General features: G+C 37.8%; 1 protein-coding gene across 18 annotated transcripts in view; it reads left to right on the top strand.

The window, feature by feature from the left end:
- NTNG1 (netrin G1) overlaps positions 1–22,871 on the top strand; it is a 346,048-nt gene that overhangs the window by 159,614 nt on the left and 163,563 nt on the right. For all 18 annotated transcript variants that reach the window (XM_063599528.1, XM_063599527.1, XM_063599522.1 and 15 more), the window contains exon 3: positions 21,450–22,090. In XM_063599528.1, coding sequence (XP_063455598.1) covers positions 21,450–22,090 — 641 coding nt within the window. The remainder of the gene's footprint in view (positions 1–21,449; positions 22,091–22,871) is intronic.

The following is a 22,871-nucleotide window of genomic DNA, read 5'->3' as shown; positions in this document are numbered from 1 at the left end:
TTTTATATTTCTTTTGCTACAATAGTAAAATATGGTTTGGCCATCAGATGCTAATAAATTATGGCACTTAAAATGTGGCAACATTTGTTTTAAAGCTTAGGCTATTCGCCACTCAATAAGTAGTGTAAATATTTCCCCCTACCTTCCTACCCTGTAGGTTCATGAGCCATCAAATACTGTAGTAAAACAATACTGATCCTGCAGCAAGATATAAAAGAAGGCTAGCAATAAGGACAATGTGATTTTATACTTTAATATCTAAGATTAGATCCTAAGTCCAATATAAAATAATCTCATATTTAAAATTCAATGTCTTCTGACTTCCCAGTTCTGAAATCACTTGAGTAGACCAGTGCAATGCATTCAGGACAAGCAGGTTTTTTGCTGATGTGGTCCTGAACTAATACTGAGGAAAATTTTAAATTGCCTAAAATCAATCCTTATATTGGTCTCTGTTAGTGAGAGTTAACCACAGCAGATTAATGAGATTAGAAAGTGAGGAATAAGAGACATTTATCCAATAATCTTAGCCATAGAGCATACTGACTACTAACTAAAAAGATTTATCCGACAAGGAAGAGTTTTTTTTTTAATAGGAATCTATCCTGTGTTTCAAAAATTACAATGCAAATGCTAACACCTTAGTCCTACACTTAGCCCTTGTTTCATGAATAGATTTATCTTTTCCTTTTTCACTACATTTCTTTGCACTCTGTCATCAAACATTGATAAGTCTTAAAAGTTCATTACTAGATTCTCTTCTCCACTTAAACTACTATCCCATTTTCCCTGCCTTCATTTTAACACTTCTCTAATGAGTGTTTCTTTTTTTGTTTGTCCTGTGTTTGTTTTGAGATGGAGTCTTGCTCTGTCGCCAAGGTGTAATGCAGTGGAACGATCTCGGCTCACTGCAACCTCCGCCTCCCAGGTTCAAGTGATTCCCCTGCCTCAGTCTCCGGAGTAGCTGGGACTACAGGCGCACACCACCACACCTGGCTAATTTTTTGTATGATAGTACAAACGGGGTTTCACCATGTTGGCCAGGATGGTCTCGATCTCTGACCTCATAATCCGCCCGCCTTGCCCTCCAGAAGTGCTGGGATTACAGGCGTGAGCCACCGCGCTCGCCTCTAATGAGTGTTTTGAACCCCTGCCTCTTTTCAGAAAAAAAAAAAAATAGTAATTGCAGAATTCTCTAGTAAAATGACTTCTGCCTCAACAGCCTATTACAACAAGTATTTCCAAGGTCACTGACAACCACTTTCAAGACAAATCAAAAGATTTTTCTTACTCCTTATCTTCTTTAGAGTATCTGGCACTATTGATCACATACTTTTTTTTTCTTTTTCTTTCTGGCATTTTAAAATAATTTTTTTCTTTATTCTCTAGGGTATGAATTGCCTTTTCATTTTTTGGAGGTCAGATTAAATTTTTATTTCTCTTCTAGTACACACATTCAACTATCTAGAGTGGCCCAAACTATATATAGTAACTCAAATTTGAGTTGTAAGCTGCCAATAAAATCAGTTGTAACTGAATTTGGTGTTTTCACATTTATGGCCAAATACATGAATTCTTCCTTTCTATAGAAGAGCTCATCAACCTCCTACATGGTAGATTCAGGAGAGGCACTTCCAGAAAAAGTAACTCCATTTTCTACCCTTTCTAAATTCTATAAAAAACATATTACTACTGGGATTGAGAAATCTCCAATTATTTTTCTGGACACACATAAATGATCCTTGTTGCAGTTTGATTCTTGGACATCCAGTTGATATTAATTTTCATGTAATTTATGATGAATTATTTTGTCCTAGGGCTAATCTCTCTCTGTCCTTCCCAACCATGAAAAACACAAGGCTCAGAATGTTCTTTTTTTTTTTTTTAAATTATACTTTAAGTTCTGGGATACATACATGTGCAGAACATGCAGGTTTGTTACATAGGTATACACATGCCATGGTGGTTTGCTGCACTCATCAACTCATCATCTACATTAGGTATTTCTTCTAATGCTATCCCTCCCCTAGCCCTGCCACCCCCTGACAGGCCCTGGTGTATGATATTCCCCTCCCTGTGTCCATGTGTTCTCATTGTTCAGCTCCCACTTAGGAGTGAGAACATGTGGTGTTTGCTTTTCTGTTCCTGTGTTAGTTTGCTGAGAATGATGGTTTCCAGCTTTATCCGTGTCCCTGCAAAGGACATGAATTTATCCTTTTTTATGGCTGCATAGTATTCCATGGTGTGTATGTGCCGTATTTTCTTTATCCAGTCTATCATTGATGGGCATTTGGGTTGGTTCCACATCTGTGCTATTGTGAACAGTGCTGCAATAAACATCCGTGTGCATGTGTCTTTATAGTAGAATGAGTTATAATCCTTTGGGTATATACCCAGTAATGGGATGGCTGGGTCAAATGGTATTTCTGGTTCTAGGTCCTTGAGGAATCGCCACACTGTCTTCCACAATGGTTGAACTAATTTACACTCCCACCAACAGTGTAATAGCGTTCCTATTTCTCCACATCCTCTCCAGCATCTGTTGTTTCCTGACTTCTTAATGATTGCCATTCTAACTGACCTGAGATGTTATCTAATTGGGGTTTTCATTTGCATTTCTCTAATGACCAGTGATGATTACCTTTTTTTTCATGTTTGTTGGCCGCATAAATGTCTTCTTTTGAGAAGTGTCTGTTTATATACTTCACCCACTTTTTGATGGGGTTACTTTTTTTTTCTTGTAAATTTGTTTAAGTTCTTTGTAAATTCTAGATATTAGCCCTTTAATAGATGGATAGATAGATAGCAAATATTTTCTCCCATTTTGTAGGTTGCCTGTTCACTCTGATGATAGTTTCTTTTGCTGTGCAGAAGCTCTTTAGTTTAATTCGATCCCATTTGTCTATTTTGGCTTTTGTTGCCATTGCTTTTGGTGTTTAGGTCATGAAGTCTTTGCCCATGCCTATATCCAGAACTTTTTATTGTTCTGTTTTTCATCTTAGGCTTTGTTTTCATCAGCTGATTATTTTTCATGCCTCCTGTACCTATGTTGTTATTTAATATTTTATTAATTAATTTACTTACCTATTTATTTTGTGAGCAAGCTTATCCCCTTTCCTGGACTACTGCTGGAAACAAACATTCAAGCACTCATTGGTGCTAAAGGCAAAGGCCTCTTCAGTCTAGGCTGTGAGAAGTAGAAAGCACCACTATGATATTTCATTTGCCTAATTATTGTTTCTTTAATCACATCAGATTGATTACTTAAACTACTACTATCCTATAGAAATATAATGTGTCTATATAAGTAATTTTAAATTTAACAAAGGTAAAATGAAACAGGTAAAATAATTTTAATATGTTTTATTTAACCTAATATATTTGAAATATTATCATTTCAATATGCATCAGTATAAAGTTACTAGCGAGGTATTCTTACATTGTTTTCTTTTTGTACTAAGTCTTTAAAATCCAATGTGTAATTTATACTTACATCACATCTCATTTGGACTAGCTACATTTCAAGTGTTCAGTACCTTCATGTGGCTCATGGCTCCCATATGGGACAACACAGGGCTGAACTGTTAACATGACAAAAGAGTGGAAGTGGAGGCCAGGCGTGGCAGCTCATGCCTGTAATCCCAGCACTTTGGGAGGCCAAGGCAGGCAGATCACCTGAGGTCAGGAGTTCAAAACTAGCCTGGCCAAGATGGTGAAACCCTGCCTCTACTAAAAATAGAAAAATTAGCTGGGCATGGTGGCACGTGCCTGTAATCCCAGCTACTCAGGAGGCTGAGGCCGGAGAATCGCTTGAACCTGGGAGGTGGAGGTTGCAGTGAGCCGAGATCACGCCCTTGCGCTCCAGCCTGGGAGACAGAGCAAGACTCCATCGCAAAAAAAGAAAAAGAAAAAAAAAGTGAAAGTGGAAATGGAAAAAAATAAATCTATATTGCCAATTATATTTCAATTTCTATAAGTGACTTGGTTGTTTTCTAATGAATTAGCTACTTTAATCTATCTGGGAGTGAGACATAGTCTTCATTGTATACCTGGCCAACAGGGGCTCCAAAAGGTAGATCATTTCTCAAACTTGATTCAGCTCATAAAGTCAAAAGTGTGGATTCAGTCTTGTGTTTGATCTTTTCTCACCTGAATTTTAATTACTCTGAATTCTGTGTTAGCTGGCAAGGCTGGGAGAATTGTGTTCTTTCTAATTTGTCCGTAGCTGCTACAAAAGGTTTGATACTAAGAGATAGGTATGATAGTACAATCAGAGCCATTTGGGGGATGTTTTTATTTTGTCCACAAGAATATCTTGGGACCTTTTACAGTTACACCATAAATAGTAAAATTGCATTTTGCATTTAGATCTGTAAGAGAATGGCTTATTCTGTGTATTCTATGAAGAGATTAATTTTCATGCCTCCATTTTATTAACTGAGTGCTGACCTATTAGGTGACACACTGGACCCTACAAAGGAGGCTTTTATAAGATGGCAAGCTGGGAAGATCATAGATAAGAATAGCAATGATAGTGATGATGATGATGATGCTAGTAATTTCTGACTTGTGTTGAGACCTTACTATGTTCTAGGCACCATGTCAAGCTCTTTTTAAATATTAGTTCATTTAGTCCTCACAAAAACACTATGAAATGTGTAAAATTATTATTCATCTTGCATAGATGAGAAACTGAGACATAAAGAATTCACAGAGGGCTGGGATGCAAACTCTGAGAAAAGACAGTTTTGTGATCTTATTCATTATAGGAAAGGCATATTTCCCAATAGAAAAATTATTTGTTCCAGTTGTCCAGACTTGAAAATAATGACTCCATCTTTGTCCAGTGCTAATGCCCCCATTCATCACTAGTTTTCATCTAACAAGGCTTATTTTTAACTTATCTCTAACTTCCTCCTATTTTTACTGGTTTCTCTCTGTCTTCTAACACAGCCCTGTTCTCACTTCTACTTAAGCTGTTTTCCACTTGGCATTTGTCCTTGGCCTTCTAATCTCTAGTAACTACGTTGGGGAGGGTAACATACATTGTTCCTTCCTTGGGTTGAAATTCCCAGCTTTAGCCTCTTGTCAAAAATATTGTTGGGCCCACTTAGGTCCTTAAAAATATTCACAGCTCATGTCTTTGCCCACTTTTAATAGTGTTTTTTTTTTTCTTGTAAATTCATCTAAGTTCCTTATAGATGCTGTATTAACCTTTGTCAGATGCATAGTTTGCAAATATTCTCTCCCATTCTGTATCAACTCTACTGATAGCTTCTTTGCTGTGCAGAAGCTCTTAAGTTTAATTAGATCCCGTTTGTCAATTTTTGCTTTTGTCGAGATTGTTTTTGGCATATTCATCATGAAATCTTTGCCTGTTCCTATGTCCAGAATGGTATTGCCTAGGTTGCTTCCAGGGCTTTTATAGTTTTGGGTTTTACATTTAAGTCTTTAATCCATCTTGAGTTGATTTTTGTGTATGGTGTAAGGAAGGGGTCCAGTTTCAATCTTCTGCATATGGCTAGCCAGTTATGCCAGGACAGTTTATTCAATAGGGAGTCCTTTCCCCATTGCTTGTTTTTGTCAGCTGTGGCAAAGATCAGATGGTTGTAGGTGTGTGGCCTTATTTCTGGGCTCTCTATTCTGTTCCATTGGTCTATGTGTCTTTTTCTGCACCAGTGCCATACTGTTTTGGTTACTGTAGCCCTGTAGTATAGTGTGAAGTCAAGTAGTGTGATGCCTCCAGATTCGTTATTTTTGCTTAGGTTTGCTTTGGCTATTTAGGCTGTTCTTTTGGTTCCAAATGAATTTTAGAATGTTTTTTCTAATTCTGTGAAATAATGTCACTGGTAGTTTGATAGAAATAGCACTGCATCTGTAAATAGTCTTGGGCAATATGTCCACTTTAATAATATTGAATCTTCCTATTCATAAGTATGAATGTTTTTCCACTTCTTTGATCAATGATTTGTAATTCTCATTGTTGAGATCCTTCACCTCTCTGGTTAGCTGTATTTCTAGGCATTTTATTCTTTTCTTTTTGTGGAAATTGTGCATGGGGTTGCGTACCTGATTGGGCTCTTTGCTTGGCTGTTGTTGGCTTATCACCATCATTTTCACCATCTTCCAGACATTACACGTTGATGTATTATTGGTTCTTTCTTTTCCTTTGTTCTCTACTTCCAGTCAAACTCTTGCTGAATCTTCCATCATCTTGCTCTTCATCAGTCCCTTGTTCTCACAACTAGATAATTAAAGCTAAATTCCTAACGGGCTTTCCTACCTCCAATCTATCCTCCTTTCATTTTATACTGCACTGCATTTATCCACTATTTCTTAGGATGTCTCAGCCTGTGTCTTAGGCTTCAGTGGAAATAGAGTCACCAACTCTAGGCCAGTTCTGGACCCTTTCTGGCTCACAATAGGGTCTCTTGATTTATAAACTCATGTTTGAGAATTAGGCAATATCTCTGTAAATAAAGAGAGAAGTCAAAGATAATGCTTAATCTTTGCTAGATATTCCAAAAGTGACTCATGCAGCAGATACAGCATTGAATTAGAAGACATACAATTGATTCTTTAATTTTTGAGCAGTTTCATATTTTGTTAAACAGAAGAATTAATTATAAAATAGTTTGTTTTACATTCACTTGTTTGCTCATCTTTTATTGACTATCTACTCTCTGCCAGGAATTTTGAAGGATACAAAAATGAATAAGATGTGTCCAGGATTCTTTGCATGCCCACTACTGGCATTCTTACCAAATCTTGCTTTTGATTCTGCTTCATCACTTGTTTGAGATGACTTCCAACATTGGACTCAACTTGAACTTTTTGTTTTCTCTAGAAAGGATTCTGGAAAACTAATGAAGAAGGTTAACCAAGTATGAGACATCTGCTATAAAAACCATTAATGGCTTTCAGTTCTCCAATTAATCAAACCCAACATTTCTACCCAGCTTTTAATGCTCTCTAAAATCAACTTCTTGTTTTATATTTAAACCTATCTCCTACTACCTCACAGCCTTACTCCTGGCCTCCCAAATATTAGGTTTGTTTTACATCCTTACAGACAAACTCCCACCATTTCTTTTAACTAGGTTCCATGACATTTTGGACCTTAGTTTATTCATAGGTAAACCTAGGATAATACCTGACTCCTAGGGAACCATGAAAATTAAATGAAACGACAAATAGAAAGCCCCTTTTAAAATTCCTAACCATAAGGGTGTTGAATGCTCATTGATTCCTTCTCCATTTCAAAAAGAGACTGTGGTTCACTTATGCAAATATGACACATTTTTCAAAACCAAGACTCTGCCTCCTCAACATTTTTCATAATGACTTTCTAACTTTCATCTCTCTCTTTAACAATAGATTTTTGCACATGTTGTCTTCACATTAGAATATTACTGCTATTTTATTTCCATTTATCAAAGTAGCCCTCTATAATACATTTTCTTAGTTTCAAAATGATACAGCTTTCTCAATCTTGTCTTGCTAGTATATTGTAGCTAATAGGGAAGAATCAGCCTTATTTTGAACTAACCTACAACATCTAACATAGTGCTTGGCACATGACAGATGCTGAATATATTATATAATTTAATTTACTTTGGTTCATGATGGTGGATCTGATAGATCAACAGCTATTCCAGTCTTACAGATAAGTGAATATTATATTTATTGTTGGTAACACACCAAGAGATTTATGTGTCTGCTGATCTGAATAAAATATACTTGTATTTTAATGAAACACTGGCATGTTATATATCAGGTATGAACTTGGACAAGCACAATTTTGAAAGTTGGATTTAGAGAATATATATCTCAAGATTGCAAATGCTGAAAATAGAAAATCTTGGGGGGGAAAGAACAATGAAATTAACTGAAAAGAGGGAATAAGGAGATAGAGTTGTTTTAGTTCAGTGGGCCCTGAAATACACTACCCATGTCCCAAACAGTGACAACACCAGGTTTAATGAACTTGTTGCCTCTTCAGTTCTGAGGGCCTTCTTTAAAAAAAAAATAAATCCAAGACTAGCAATACAAACCTACATAAAAGGCCTGAGAAGCAGCTTGTGTAATGGAGTGTCTCTGAGGGGTAAGTTTCATTAGCTTATAATGAATCAACCTCGGAACTCAGGTAGAATTATCAGAATCTCTGTAATTAGCCACTGAAGCTGTGGCAAATAAACAAAGAGCATATCCCTCTTCTCCAGCACAATAAAGTTTTGTTCCTTGTTCTACACCTATTTCTACCTTATATCTGACAATTTTTTCAAGACTTTTCCCGACTGAGACACCTCCATGCATGACCATTGTAAATTTACAACCGTGCCATTCAGTGCTTTTTCCATCAGTTTGTATTCAGCTCTCCATAATTGCTCAAGAACAAATACATTCTTCATGTTCAGCTCCTCCTGAGAACGCAGAAGGATGCTGTGGATTGGATAAATAAGGCAAGATAGGATTAGGGAAAGAGATGGTCAGCTCTGAAGCCACTAGGAGAAATACTTCTTTGACTGATGGAGAAAAATGAAGAAAAAATGAACAGCAAGAAAGAACTGGGACATAATTGCAGCTCATGCCATTTGTCTTTGTCCTCTAACCTCACCTGAAACCCCAGTAACTATATCAATCACACAAATAGGCACTCTGTACTTGGAGTTGGACTTTTTTTTTTACATTGCTTATTACATTATACAAATTCCATATACAACTCATTGAAATGGTTAGTTCTTTAAGCTTGATTATGTCAATTCCCAGTGACCAACCTATGAGCAAATCCATTCCATCTTATCCCACACTTCAAACCTACCTAATTTATCCTATCTTCTTCCTGGCTTTTTGTCTTTTCCGCTTTTCTTACTTTTCTTGAATCATTAAAAATGTTTGCACACTTGTTATGTGTCAGTTCTTCATCTCAAAGAATTATAGTAGGAGAGATACAAAAAAATCACAATTTTATATGATGAATTGCATGATGGTGCATATGTACACACTCATAGGCTGATATGACTGACTTATGAGGTGTGAACACCACAAGTGAGTGAAAAACTAAAACGTATGTTCAGAGACTTGCAGAGGCTATTCTTGAAGAATCTTACATGCTATGCTAAAGAATTTGAATGGTACGCTCGAAGGGTAGTGAGAAATCCATTCAATAGCTTTAAAAGGGAACATGATACAGTCAGATTTCGGTTGTAGAAAGATCACTTTAGCAGCTATGCAGAAAATAGGTTATAAGATGGCAATACTATATGGAGGGAGATAATTTTGAGCCTATTAATGATAATTCAGAAGAAATATATTTTAAAAAAACTAACGAAGGCAATGGCAATATGAATGAAGCTGCGGTGAAAAATTTCATCTGTAGACTTCTTTGATAAACAGATTGATGAAGAATAAGGAATATAAGATGACTCCAACCTTTCCTATTTAGGAAATGGAAGAATTTGGTATTACTCTCTGAGTCAAGAAGCACAGGTGGGGGAGTAGGTTTAATGCTAACTACTAATTATTGAGCACTGACTACACCCAACGAGATGCTAAGCACTTAACGTGCATTATATAATTGTATCTCAAATTAGCATCATTAATTATATTCAATTTCAAGAAGAAGTCAAGGCTCACTATGTGAAGAAGGTTGTCAAAAATTACACTGTAGCTAAGTGGTAGAGCTGGAATTCAAACTTAGGAAGATCTGACCCAGAGCCATGCCTCTTAACAAACACTATACCAGTGCGAATTGAAGTGTGGGCCAGAGGCTACTTGCATGCAGATGATCTAAGGTACTTTCTAAATACAGGTTCCTGGGTCCAACAGGAACCAGTGTATTCAAACAGAATTCCTGGTGGGTGGGGACTGGACTTACCAGGCATTTTTTATGCACCTTAATCTTTACATACCACTGCAATGCATAGTAATATACTACTGCTTGGTAGAAAGATGATAACAAATTCACTTTTTTATATGAAAATCTTTAGCATTTTTTCCAAATCTCACATTTATAGAAAAGATGCATACAATAGAAATACCTTTTTTTTTCCTGAGCCATTTGACTGTAAGTTGTCAACCTGATGCTCATAACCTGCTAATACTTTAATACCTCCTACAAATAAAGGCATTCTCCTACATAGTTACAATTTGACAGTCAAAGTCAGGAAATTAATATGGATCCTTTAGTAGCATATAATCTTCAGACCCCTGACCAGTGTCACCAGTTGTCCCAATAATATCTTTTGTAGCAAAATGATCTACTTTGGGGGGCATTAGTTGTCAGATCCCTTTAGTCTCCATCAGTCTGAAATGGTTTCTCAAAATTTTTATGATATGGTTAGATACTACAGGGCAGTTATTTTATAGAATACCCCTCAATTGAGATTTGCCTGGTATTTCCTCATGATTAGATTCTGATTATGCATCTTTGGCAGGAATATTTCCAAGTGATACCTGCCTTGTTTGGACCCACCCAATAGCTTTAGGAGTGAATTATTCAGGAAAGAAGAGGGAGGGAAAGAGGAAAAGTTAACTTTTCAGTATGTTGAGTTTGAAATTCTTGTGGAGCAGTTAGATGATGTCTAATAAGTACTTGAATAGATGGATCTGAGGTTCACCTGAGAAATCATATCTGAAGACAGAATTTTAGAGTCATCGAAGTATAAGTGATAGCTGAAGCTGTAAATGGGAATTAACTCAATGAAGGACTTTATGTAGAGCTAGGAGGGAAAAGGCCAAAGGGTGAGAAGACCACGGGTGCACATTGATTTTAAGAATCTAAAATAAGAAGGAAAACAGGCAAAACAAAGTGAGGAGGAGTAGATGATGGAGAGGTTAAAAAAAATAGTGAAACAGGATTAGGAAAACTAATGGAGATGAAGGTTGCAGTCCTAAATTAATCCCTCCTGTTGATGTTTTCTTCAAACTGTCCTTGCATTTACTCTTCTTTACTGCAACTGGACTTTCACTGATAATGTGGATTCTTTTATAATTCTTTTAAGTGGAATCTGCTCCTCTCATGTTATTAAATTCACTATTCCAAAAAAATGGATATACCATTTGTTTATCTTTTATCTCTGCAAGCCCTTTGTTTCCCCACAGTAGGCATGATATTCTTTCTTATCATAAATAAGTGATCTACTGAAAAGTTTATTTTCTCCCAAACCCAAATTTAAAAAAATTATTCTTTACTAAAGTCGACGTTTTTCCTTATTTTAACCCCTCAGGTGACCTCGAATCCTCCCATTCAAATCTGCTCTTTAAAAAATGAAGGCCAGGTGTGGTGGCTCATGCCTGTAATCCCAGCACTTTGGGAGGCCGAGGCAGGCTGATCATGAGTTCAGGAGATCGAGACCATCCTGGCCAACACAGTGAAACCCCGTCTCTACTAAAAATAGATTAGCTGGGTGTGGTGGCACATGCCTGTATTCCCAGCTACTCGGGAGGCTGAGGCAGGCGAATCGCTTGAACCCGGGAGGCAGAGGTTGCAGTGAGCCGAGATCGCACCACTGCACTCCAGCCTGGGCAAAGAGGGAGAATCTGTCTCAATAAATAAATAAGTAAATAAATAAATAAATAAAAATAAATGAGATACACACCTAGTTAACAGCTGGTTTGTCAGGTATTGGTGAATAACATCCTTGGGCCTAGTAAATGAGTGAGTATTGCCTACATATATGAGTTAACATAGGACACTGTCCTAGGCCTTTGCCCTTTTATCCCTACACTTTCTCCCCCATTATTCTTATCTATTCTCACTTTTAAATACCTCTGTAAGCTAATGTCTCATAAATATATGATCTGCAGCCTGGCCTCTCCGCTGAGGTCTAAACGCACATTTACTTGAAGATCTCAATGTACAGAAAGGTGGTATAACATAGTGGTTGAGAACATTGACTGTTAACTCATTGACTGGACTCGTGTCCTGACTTTTGAGACTTACTAGCTCAAATTTATTAAATTTAGCAAGTAATAACTTAGCAAGTTACTTAAATGATTTGTACTTCGATTGCGTTATCTGTAAAACAAAGTGAATAACAATATCTCCCTCACGGTGTTGTTATAAAGATTAAATGAGCAAAACATTTAGAAGAGTGTTGAACACATCCTAAGCATCACATATGCTTACTTCTATTATGTCTCATAAGAATATCAAATTTAACATTTCCAGTCTTGAACTCTTGCTCGCTCCACAACTCCAAACCTGGCCTTCCAACTCAGTAAAAAGTACCACCAAACACCTACTTGGTCACTCCAGAAGCCTGCTTTTTATCACTTGTTGTTCTTCATCTTTACCTCATATCTAGTCCTGTCATAAATATTAAGGAGGTATATAAAGCTCCATTGATTGTTCTTTAAAATATACCTTCCATCCATCCTCTTCTGTCCATTTCCACTCCTCGCACCCCGTATCAAGCCACCAACATGCCTCATTCAGTGACTCTAGTAAACCTCTTACGGGTTGCTGTGCTTCTGCTGCCTACCCCCTTAGGATCCACTATCCACACAGAAGGCAAAAAGAACATTGAAAATGTAAATCAAATTGTGGCAGGCCTCCCCTTACAACACATCAGTTCTTCCATCTCACATACTCTTTATTTCCTTCAGGCTCATGCATGATCTCCTCTGTGACTTCTTCCCCAGCCTCATCCCCTTCACTTCCCTCTAGCTCATTACATTCCAGGAACAATCACTTTGTATCAGTTCCTGTGAAACCCCAAGTTCTACCTCAACTTAGGGCCTGGCATTTGTTACTCCCTTTGCCAAGAATGATCTCCCTCCCAGCCTTGAGTCCCAAGGTGTAGTCTTTCTTACTTTCTGGGTCTCAACTTATTTTTCCTTCATAGAACTCTGTGATTTCCTTTTGCAGTTTATATGTAATTATATAATTGTTTACTTTTGTAGGGGCTGCCTTTCCAACTAACCTGTAAATGAACTTAGTCTATATAGGGACTCAGTTGTTTAATTTACCACACTATACCCAGTATACAGCACAGTGTCTGTCATATCCAATAACTATTTATTGAATGAATGAATCAGTGAGTAAGTAAATAAAAGATAGGAATGTAGATAAAGTACTCTTTCAGGTTCTGGAGAGCTTTCTTGGAAGCTGGAGATCAACAAAAGTTCACTTCTTTTTTCAGGAAAGCCATGAAAATTAAGATGTCATTAATAAACAGGTGTTTCCCTAATGCCTAAGTTGTGAGTGCTTGCTTAAAAAATACCAGTTCCTGTGCCTGTACTCAGAACCAAAAATTTAGAATTTCTGAAGCTGGGGCCTAGGAAGCAACATTGCCCTTATGCCCTAGGTGATTCCAATGCACACCAGATGCTGTTATCATGAGAATAAAATATATTTCTAAAAAAAGCAATCGATGTTCCAGGTGCTATCTTCTACCTAGAAGTGCTGAATATGGAGACACCACCCAGATGGCCATAGGGTGGAGTGAAGCAAATATTTTCCACTAGGAATTTTATGTCGGGATGGTGAAACTCACAGTTCTGAGACTTAAAATGACTAGTTTTTCTTCAGCCACCCTGTGTTGGTTTGGATGAAGTAGAAAATTCAAGATGGTGGTGGGATACAGTAAATTATTCCCAAGCCTCCTAGACTTCTCTTTCCTCCTTCATACTCCCCTTCGGTGGGTTTGAGCACATACCTCCAAATCTGCCCCAAACATGAAATGTCTTTGTGGCTTTGTTTCCCTACAAATGCTTGCAAATTGTTTTTGCATTTTACCCCATAAAATATCTGTTTTTTATATAAAATTACATTGAATTATGTACCAAGAGATGAAACTGATGCTCCAGGAAATGGCATTGTGTTGTTGATGACTCAGTTTACCCTCAAGGACACCTAATCCTCTCTTTAGGCGCATGAGCAACCCATTTGAGAAACAGGTGATTGTTGCCTGTATATATCTTATCTCCACACTAAACTGCAAATACCTTCTTGTATTATGTTATGTTCTTCACAATGTTTTCAACACAGTAGATATCCAATAAATAGCTAACGAATTTGGAACACAAGAGTTTGAAAGAAATAAGGAATCTGAGAAAGCAGGATAGACCTGCCAGAAGCCAGATGCTATTGGAAGTGCCACCGTAGGAAGGTCCTGCCTGCCTCTCAAGATCAAGCGATCACTTCAGCAGAGAATGCTTTTGGTCTTAACATAGTCTCTCCAAACTCATGGCCTTCAGTAAATGGACTTCAAAGAGGTCTTGGACTTGCATACTCATGCGGAGAAGAAAAAAACTTTTCGAACATCAAATTAGAGCTTTCAGGATCAAAATGCTCAAACTATCTCTCATGATACCTGATGGAATCAGGACTCAGAACATTCCCACCTCCATGATATTTTAACTCCCCTTGTTTTTCTCAAGTTGCATTAACTTAAATGCTAACAGCCTACTTTAGCTTTTTTGTAATTAACGTTTTTAAAATCTGTGCTCTGATCTAATTCAAGACCATCTATAAGGTGAAATACTCTATGAAACCCTTATTAGTGATTTTTTTAAAGAAAATATTTTTTAAAAAGCAACCTCCCTACCACTTACAATAATGTTACCTCAGTACACAGCTTTTCTGCAGACATTCATTTTCAACCCCACTTGATTCTGTTAGTATTTATTTCTTGTCCAGTACATGCAAAGTAATAATTGACATTGCTATATAGGAATCTGTTTTTGTGGCTTATGGCTTGGGAATTTATTTGGCTCCTTCTTAAAAACTTGGTCTTCTTGACCCCTCAGCCTTCACCAGTTTGAAAATTCCAACCATAATCCTCTGTGGGGATTTACACAGGTGTCTATTATTGCCCATAATCTATGATAGGGCTTCCAGTATCCTTGTTGCAGAAAGGTTAAGCCCTCCCGTCTTTATTCCTGAGTAAAAAAGTCCACAGGGTTTTAGTATTGTCAGGGAGCAGATTGAAACAAGCTGCAACTTCAATCAGGCCCTAAGCTGGTGTCTATGCCAGCGGGGAATCTCTGTGATGAAGAAAGGATTCCATTAGAAAACGGAGCAGTTAGTTTTTAACTCCAGAGTTATACAAAAACAAAACTCTTTATCCTCTACTATTCTTAGGGTGGCCATATCTTCCAAACCAAAATTTGAGGCTCATGTTCTGACAGATGCATAGGTGCTTTTGTCACAACAGTTTCAGACTATCTAATGTTGGGACAGTCTCATAGTATTTAGGATGTAGTAGTCCCACTTTACCCACAGTTTTAATTCCCATAATTTCAGGTATCCCACAGTCTGAAAATATTTAATGGAAAATTCCAGAGATAAAATAATTCATAAGTTTTAAATTGTGTGCCTCTATAAGTAGTTTGATAAAATCTCACACCATTTAGCCCCGTCCCTCCTGGGACATGACCCATCTTTTTGTCCAGAATCTCCACACTCTGGATGTTACCCACCCACTAGTCAGTAGCCATCTCGGTTATCAGATCCATTGTCATAGTATCACAGTGCTTGTGTTCAAAGAACCCTTATTTTATTGAATAATGGCCCTAAAGCACAGAGGTAGTGTTGCTGGCAATTTGGATATGCCAAAGAGAAGCTGTAAAGTGTTTCCTTTGAGTGAAAAGGAAAAAGTTCTCAACTTAACAAGGAAAGAAAAAAAATCATATTGAGGTTGCTAACAGCTATAGTAAGAACAAATCTATCTGTGAAATTGCAAAAAAAGACAAAGAAATTTGTGCCGGTTTTGCTGTCACACCTCAAACTGCAGAAGTTATGGCCACAGTGTGTGATAAGTGCTTAGTTAAGAGGGAAGAGGCATTACATTTGTGAGTGGAAAACATGAACAGAAACGTTTCGACTGACAGCGATCGGATTTCATACTATCCTCGCTTTCATGCATCCAATGGGGGTCTTGGAACATTTCCCCAGAGAATAAAGGGGGACTGCTCTGTACTGTTGCTGTATGCATACCACACGTTGGTACCCAGCATACCAGTTAACAAGGAAGCTTACAAAATGAGATTGCACTACATGGCCATTAGTAGAGATCACTGCCCTTTTTGTCCTGAGGGCCAGTGGGCAACTGGAAACATATGGCCTTGTGGACCTTCCTGTCTGAAGATATACAGTCTGTCTCTAGAATTGTGGTCATCAGGGCTTGTTAGTATGTTTGTGGTGCTGATCTTTATCTTTCAGTCTTCTGAATCTGAAAGAGATATCCACTATCTTAGATTGTTCTTACCTCTGGTACTGACTTGTCTCTGCCTCTCCCCAGTGCCAGTAACTAAGCTATAAGACCTGAAGGGGGCACCTCAGCGTGACCTGTGAACATCAGCTCCCAGACTCAGAATAGTCTAAGTGTCTTCAGAAAAGTCACAAAGAAGGGGCCTTCCCATGCTATAGCCAAGCAAGAATTTGGGAGCAGAAGGACTTGAGGCAAGGAGGAGTGGCCGGGAAGTGGCAAAAAGGAACTGGGATGGGGAGTCCCTCCACCAAAAATTATACCTCTGATATAAAGGAGTCAGTCACTAGCCTCCCAGAAGCTGTCTAGACGATGCCCCAAACTTACAGTTAAAGCATGGTTCTCATGGTTTCAATCTCTGAGAAACGAATAGTAGGCTCTGCAACCAATTTCTACACCCTTTAAAGGCCTTGCATTGGAAACACCCTAATGGTATCTATCTCAGTCACAGCAGGAACAGGTTGGGAGTGCCGTTCCAGAATGCTGCTTCTTGCCTTTGTGTCTTTTTTGACTGTCACCAATAAAACAGGCAAGGATGAGCCAGATGCAAATGGGTGCAGGACATCTCTGTGTCATTCTTTTTTCATGATTCGTTTAAGTGTTAACCCAAACGCGTCTCACATTCACTTGTGTACATGTCTGCTTGGCATGTAGCTTACAGTTCAGTAGCAAATCTCGCGTAAGAATTCTCTTCATTTTCAACTGTTGTTTCCAATAGTTTGCCCATAGGTAAAGCTTGGAAAGGCAAAGTCAAAATGATAGCAACCGCAAGTGGTTACATTAATACCGCTTACGTGAGTTTTATATATATATATATATATATATATATATATATATATATATAAAACTCTGAAGGGCTTAGCAGATCTTAGGTGAAAGGATGTTCTTTTCAAAGTGTCACTTTGCCAGAAGAAAGGAAGAAAGACACCTTCCATCAATAGAAACAATAAAAGCATGCCTCAAATTGTATTTATCTCTCTAAATTCTGAAAGCGTATTAAGGAAGAATAGCAATATTCCACTTTGGCTACAAATTGCTAATTAATAACTACAATTCTCCCAGAGGTAAAATATTAACATTTTAAGAATGAAATTAAACATCACAATCTTCTTGTAATTGTTACAAAAATATTTAGCAGCAATAGCTGTTTAATTATTTAGGCATTTGTTAGTGGTGTAAATATTATCAGCACAGTCATAAATATTTTCTGCTTTGTCCACAATCAGCTAAGGATATGTTGCTTGTGGGACTTAAATTAAGATCTATTTAAGGCTGCCTGCTGGCCACAAAATAATTACTTACACTTCCTGATGCCTGAATCTGTTAGATATAGCAGCAAGAAGTGTACTTTGTTTTTGTAAGTCAGGAAAAGTTGCATTTTCTTTATAAATTTCATTGTTGATGTTATTAAAGAGGATTAGGGTGGGGTTGAAGTAGCTGAAAATTTAATTAATCTAATCCCTTTAACAGGAATTATTTTCATGTTGATAATTCTCTGTAATAACAGTATTACAGATCACGCCCTGTGAAATATTTACACTAAATATTGTAGCCTGTAATCTCTCCTCCAGTTTTTTCTTTGGGGAAGGATAAGATTTACGGCTTCTTCACCTTTCATCTTTTTTTTTTTTTTTTTTCCTTTCTCTCACCTGAAGTGCAGGGGACCAAAATGAAATCTTTTTTTTTTTTCCTGCTTCCTCTTTTAATTTTCTGTCAATGTCATCATATCTCAGTAAGTTATGTTAATAGCCATCAAATCACTAATCTCCTAAAAGAGCACGAGTGTTATGAAATAGGGAGAAAAATTGATTTTTTCCCTCTTTGGTATCTACAGTCATTTGGTGTAGATTCTCATTTGAAATGATTTGTTTACCCATTGATTTCAATAAATTGTTAGGCTGCTGAAAATATCACTAAGAGTAGAGTCAAATGAAGGACAAAACTGTCATTCTGATCAACTTCCTCTGATCATCTCCAGTGTAAATTGGGAATTGTTCTCAATCAGCTCAAATGTCATGTTATCAGGGAGACCTTCTCTGACTTCCCAAAATAAAATTACAATCACCATTGCTTCCTTTAATTGGCTTTATTTTCTCCATACAAGTTGTCATCGTGTAACATTATAACACATTATGCTTGTTTGTTTAGTGCCTGTCCCCCAACTAGGATGGAAGTGCCACAGGAAGCAAGGACTTGGATTTGTTTATTGCTGTATCTTGAGAGCCAAGCTGAGTGCCTTAAATATGGCAATCAATAACACATTGTTGCATGTATGAATCTTTACTCTCATTTTTTTAGGTGCCTGAAGCACCAGATCTGTGCCAAGCAATGAAGAACTTGATACAAATGTAGACATTTGCCCTGAGCTGGCTGATCCACTCAGCCTCAACGGAAGGGTGCCCACTGAGAACAGACCTGGTGCTTTCTGTAGCTATGCCTTCATTAAAGGACTAAAACTGGGTTGTATAGTGCTGTTTGGCCTCCTCATGTTTACAATATCCAGTGATACAAAGCAGAGAATCTTTAAGGATGCCCTCCAGGATACGACTTCTGTAGAATATGAACAGGAGTTGCTAAACTAGAAAGAGACTACGTGGTCACATAAACCTATGTAACTAGGTATTATGTGAAGCTAAACAAGGTTCTTAATTTCAAGGTATATCAGATTATGATAACATTCATTAGGACTCTCCAAGACAAGATTAGGCTGTGTTTCCTGAACTTATTTGGTCTTAGACATTTCCTGTCTACCAGCCAATCCTGTTTCTACAACAGGGCTACAACAGAGGGAACTCCAGTGACTTGGGAATTCAGCAAGCCTGGGAAGGGGTAAGAGGCACCAGTCTCATCACTGCCTCTTACTGACTTTATTATGTGACCTTGGACAAATTACTTAACACCTCTGTGCCTCAATTTCCTCTTCTGTAAGGTAGGGATGAAAAGGATTACCCAGGAAAATGTACGTAGTGTCCAGCACACAAGTGCTAGCTAAATGGTGGTTATTGCCAATACTTTATATTAAGTATAGGCATGAGAGCCTTTTACATAGAGTTCTTCAACCATATTTTATAAAATAGGTTTGTTAGTATTGACCAATTTCCAGAAGCAGCCTAATGTGTCATCTCGTGTGGTCCCAGTGCCCTATCCCTATCTGAGAAGCTCTGCACACCTGTGCTGAAGGCAAACAAATGTTATCTTTCAACACAACTTACTACAAACATCTGATAACTCACTTTGGTGTATCCTGCAGCGCCTTTCCCCTTGTTTCCATACCCCTGACCTCAGATAAAGACACTTTTGTCAGGAGGAAGATGGCAGCATCCAAGTTAATGATAGTGCAGATGGCTACATGTTGACAGATTTTGAAGTGACCATATTTTTCAGTAAATTTCAAATGAAGGTGTGATTTGTGTAAATCTGACCTCTTCCTGTAAAATGTGCATTTACATATATTTAGAATTTATAAATCCTGACAGATTCCACAATATTTATAGCCCTCCATAAAAAGCCTTTGCCAGTCTGTAGAGCTTTGCATTTGGCTCTCTGGCATGCTTAAGAGAATTTAAATAATAATAAATTTGGTGATTTATTCCACCTGGAACAGAAACTTATTTCCCCCCTCCCCTGGCTCATTTTAAAGGGGATACTATAAATAGTGCCACAGACGCTGGGATCAGGACTAGGGAATTGAAATTTGAGAGAGAAGTACAGAAACATTTTCATTATCACTGATTCCTTGAGTGTATTTTTAAAACAGTTCTGTTCCTCAAATAATGTACCTTCTCTTCTTTCTCCTGCCCTATCACAATTATACTTGAATCTCCAAAACCTGTTGCCAACTTTAGGATTCGGTTACATTAATGGGAAAGAGAGAGTGAGAGTATTAGCTGACTAGGTAGGAGAAAGTTGCCTCTAGGGAGACCAAAGCAATTCTCCCATGTTCATCTTATATTTCATAGGAGTCAGCTAGTAACTGAGTGTCAGTGTCTAAAGTGTAAATTCATTATCTGAGACCTCGCTCCTGTATCCTACAGGTATGATGAAAAGCTCACAGTATATGGAAAAAAAAAAAAGGAAAGAAAGAAAGAAACCTAATTGTAATTACAAAAGGAAGCCCAAGGACAATGTCCGAGGATCAATTCTTTTCACCCAGCCATGCTCATAATAACTGAGTACAGAATAAGAAACACCTGAATAGTCAAGTCCTAATGATACTACTTGTTTTCTTAAAAACAAAATCAACAAAAATCTGGTAACTTGTCATTTGCCATGGAATCTACTGATGAAAGCTGAGAGTAGCCATTTAGTGTAGCATAAGCAATGTTGTAACTTGTAATATAACTAGGAGATTTATTTCTAGCTTCTTGTTTGAATGTCTGTAAAGGAAGTAGCATTTGTTAAAGGTAGAATAATAATAACTAACATCCATGAAGAACTGCCTGTGGGCAGGCACAGAGTAACAAACACATCAAGTGGCTGTGGTTTGATGTGCAACAGCCTCCTAACTGAGTAGTACGTTTTCTTGTCCCGATAACTTGGAGCACACTCCCAGCCCCAAGACTTTCCTGAACAATCCTTTTATCTCTACCTAATAGGCTGGCAGGTATTTGGACCAAGCCCCAGAGCCTTTAGGGTACCACATTTTAATAATTTGTGGTGAACAAAGTAAACGTTGTAAAACCAGACATTATGAAGCAAGGACCCAGTTAAGTATGACGGATTTCAGGGAAAGCCAAAAAAAAGGCTGAATGTTGTATGGGGGTATTGTCTCCCCTACAGAACACAGGTATCTATGGTTCATGGCTCATTCTAAAGCTTTGCTTGAAAAATGACTTTTTAAAGAAGTGTACTCTTAAAGAATGTCCTTCAGGCAGGGAGGGATTTCCCTTGCTTTTCTATAGCATCTTTGTAAGAGGAAGCGAGGTATTGAGCTGTTAGACAGTTGCTCGGTGCCTTCGTGCTTCTGTGACCACATTATGGGTCTAACACATATGGGATAAATAAACTGTTTTCATTTCTTAAAGCACATGGAAGGAAACAAGACAAGAAAATTACCATATTGCTTTTTTTTTTTTAAGCTATTAAAGAGGAGAATCCAGTTAGGGCAAATAAAAATGATTACTGAAAACAGATTTTTTTTTTTCCTTTTCTAGCCTCTTACTGAGCAACAGCAATATGGCAAGACTTGTGGCAAACCAGTGTTTTGATGCACGCTCTTTTGTTCTTCTTCCATAGGGCAATCCCTACATGTGCAATAATGAGTGTGATGCGAGTACCCCTGAGCTGGCACACCCCCCTGAGCTGATGTTTGATTTTGAAGGAAGACATCCCTCCACATTTTGGCAGTCTGCCACTTGGAAGGAGTATCCCAAGCCTCTCCAGGTTAACATCACTCTGTCTTGGAGCAAAACCATTGAGCTAACAGACAACATAGTTATTACCTTTGAATCGGGGCGTCCAGACCAAATGATCCTGGAGAAGTCTCTCGATTATGGACGAACATGGCAGCCCTATCAGTATTATGCCACAGACTGCTTAGATGCTTTTCACATGGATCCTAAATCCGTGAAGGATTTATCACAGCATACGGTCTTAGAAATCATTTGCACAGAAGAGTACTCAACAGGGTATACAACAAATAGCAAAATAATCCACTTTGAAATCAAAGACAGGTTCGCGTTTTTTGCTGGACCTCGCCTACGCAATATGGCTTCCCTCTACGGACAGCTGGATACAACCAAGAAACTCAGAGATTTCTTTACAGTCACAGACCTGAGGATAAGGCTGTTAAGACCAGCCGTTGGGGAAATATTTGTAGATGAGCTACACTTGGCACGCTACTTTTACGCGATCTCAGACATAAAGGTGCGAGGAAGGTAAGAGAAAATCTGTCTGCCTTCAATGGGAACGGGTGTGTCCAAAGAAAATGCCAGAGTGTCTCACAGCTGTAAAGTGACATTTGTCAATTTCTACTGCAACGTTTTCTTCAGGAACTCCAGTGTAGAAGTAGGTTCTGAAGGCATTCTGAGACCCCTCATCCTCAGCAGTAATTTGTAATCCCAAACTTGCTGTCCCTGAACCTGGCATGATTCTTCAGAATTTAAATAAAAGTGAATTTTAAAAAGTAACTCCCTGGGTCGGGAGGTCCTTTAGGTCTTTAAGGCAATGAAACCAGGGGAAGCAAAACCATTTGCCCTATAAGGAACTGAAAAACTAGAAATACAACATACCATTGTTTACAAATGCAAAGCAGGGATTCAATATGGTACAGCAGTCAATTTATGTTTTGTGTAATATTGCACAAAAAAATCTGGAAACTAGAGTTATATTTCTTTAAATTTATTAAATCAGAATCAATAGCATGTAGGAAACATTTGTTAAATTGGGACACGCTCTACTTTTCATGTTTCTGGATGTTATTATATCAAAAATATATACTAGCATTTAAAATATAGACCTGAGTTGGGCTCCCTTCATCTTGTAGATTAATCACAAATGGACAGAGTTTAAACACATTAATTAAACACAGTCAGGGATAGCTTTGGTTTTGATAATATACTAGAGACAGAATTGAGCAAATTTCCAAGAATTTTGAAGATGTTTAAATGAAAAACTTCAATAATGAGAACCAGAACCACCACATAGGGATTTTCAACC

Source organism: Pan paniscus, chromosome 1, assembly GCF_029289425.2.
Source record: "Pan paniscus chromosome 1, NHGRI_mPanPan1-v2.0_pri, whole genome shotgun sequence".
Classification (NCBI taxonomy): Eukaryota; Metazoa; Chordata; class Mammalia; order Primates; family Hominidae; genus Pan; species Pan paniscus.
This window is presented reverse-complemented; position numbering and strand designations above follow the sequence as displayed.